General features: G+C 41.6%; 1 protein-coding gene across 1 annotated transcript; it reads left to right on the top strand.

The window, feature by feature from the left end:
• Nucleotides 1–520: 520 nt before the first annotated feature.
• Nucleotides 521–598, top strand: CBG26772 (the record flags this gene model as incomplete). Its single annotated transcript, XM_045240994.1, has 1 exon — nucleotides 521–598. The coding sequence occupies one exon, from the start codon at nucleotides 521–523 to the stop codon at nucleotides 596–598; it is 78 nt and encodes a 25-aa protein (XP_045100906.1).
• Nucleotides 599–1361: the final 763 nt, after the last annotated feature.

The raw sequence follows: 1361 nt of genomic DNA, 5'->3' as shown, positions 1-1361 counted from the left end.
GAGTCCCCCTTTAAGCCATTTCAGCCAAATTCAAAAATGGTCCAAAAATCATAAAAATTGACCGAAAAAACATGAAAAGTGAGTCAAAAATCATGAAAAATGATAGGATTTTTGCTGAAAAAAATGGCTGAAAAAACATTAGCTAAAATTGGCTGAAAAATCTGGAAAAATGAACAAATTTGGCTGAAAATTGGTAGAAATCTGAAAATTGCACGAAAATCGAGTTTTCGGCGATTTTTAGATTAACCAGACGACTTAGGATAGTTCTAGAACGTCCAATTGCGAAATAACTAGTTTTGAAACGTCATGGTTGCGAAACGATCAGTTGCGAAATGGGCGGTTGGGAAATGGTCGTAGATTCAGTTCTTACGATTTCTGACATATTTTCGTGTTCTGTGTCGTTCCGCAACTGGTCATTTCACAACCGCGACGTTATAGAACCGGTTATTTCGCAGCTAGACGTTTCTAAAACGTCTGGTTGCGAAATGACCAGTTGCGGAACGACACAGAGCATGAAAATATGTCAGAAATCGTAAGAACTGAATCTACGACCATTTCCCAACCGCCCATTTCGCAACTGACCGTTTCGCAACCATGACGTTTTAGAACCGCGACGTTTTAGAACTATCTTGAATTCCCCAGTTGCGAAATGACCGGTTCTAGGGCGTCCTGGAAGACCTAGAATCCGTCATTTCGCAATTGTGACGTTTCGCAACCGTGACACTTCACAACTGACAGGTTCTACAAAGTCGCTGTTTCGAAACAGACCAAATCTAGAAAAAAGCATCAAAATCGGCTATACGACATTTCGCAACTGCGACGTTTTAGAACCAGTCATTTCGCAACTCTGACACTTTAGAAGCAGTTAACTCGTAACCACGACATTCTAGAACTTTTCATTCTAAAGCTGTGACGTTCTAGAACTGGCCAGAGTTGCGAAATGTCCCAAAGCTCTTTTCATGGTTTTTTTCAGAAATTTTCTGGTCATTTCGCAACCATGACGTTCTAGAACCGACCAAAGCCAAAGCTGCGAAACGTCTCAAGCCAAAATTTTAGATTTTTCGAAAAAAAAAAATTCTTCCAGAATCTTCCGCGCGTCTCGGAACCTTCGCGCCCACTGGTACATTGACCATCTGGGAAAGACGGTGAAAATTGAGAAGGTTCCCGAACCGACGTCTTCTGGAAATTGCAAGAAAACATCGTCGGAAAATTTGGAAGATCTGCTGGAAAGCGATTTTCGTGCTGAAAACGCTGAAAACGCTGAAAACGCTGAAAATTCGAGGGATTTTCGAGATTTCGAGTGCCCGAAACCCCCAAAACCCGAAGATTTGGATTCAGAAGACTCAGAGGATTCAGAAGAT

This window comes from Caenorhabditis briggsae (genome assembly GCF_000004555.2).
Source record: "Caenorhabditis briggsae AF16 supercontig from assembly CB4, cb25.NA_435, whole genome shotgun sequence".
Lineage (NCBI taxonomy): Eukaryota > Metazoa > Nematoda > Chromadorea > Rhabditida > Rhabditidae > Caenorhabditis > Caenorhabditis briggsae.
The sequence above is the reverse complement of the archived record's forward strand: the minus strand, read 5'-3'. Positions and strand labels throughout refer to the sequence as shown.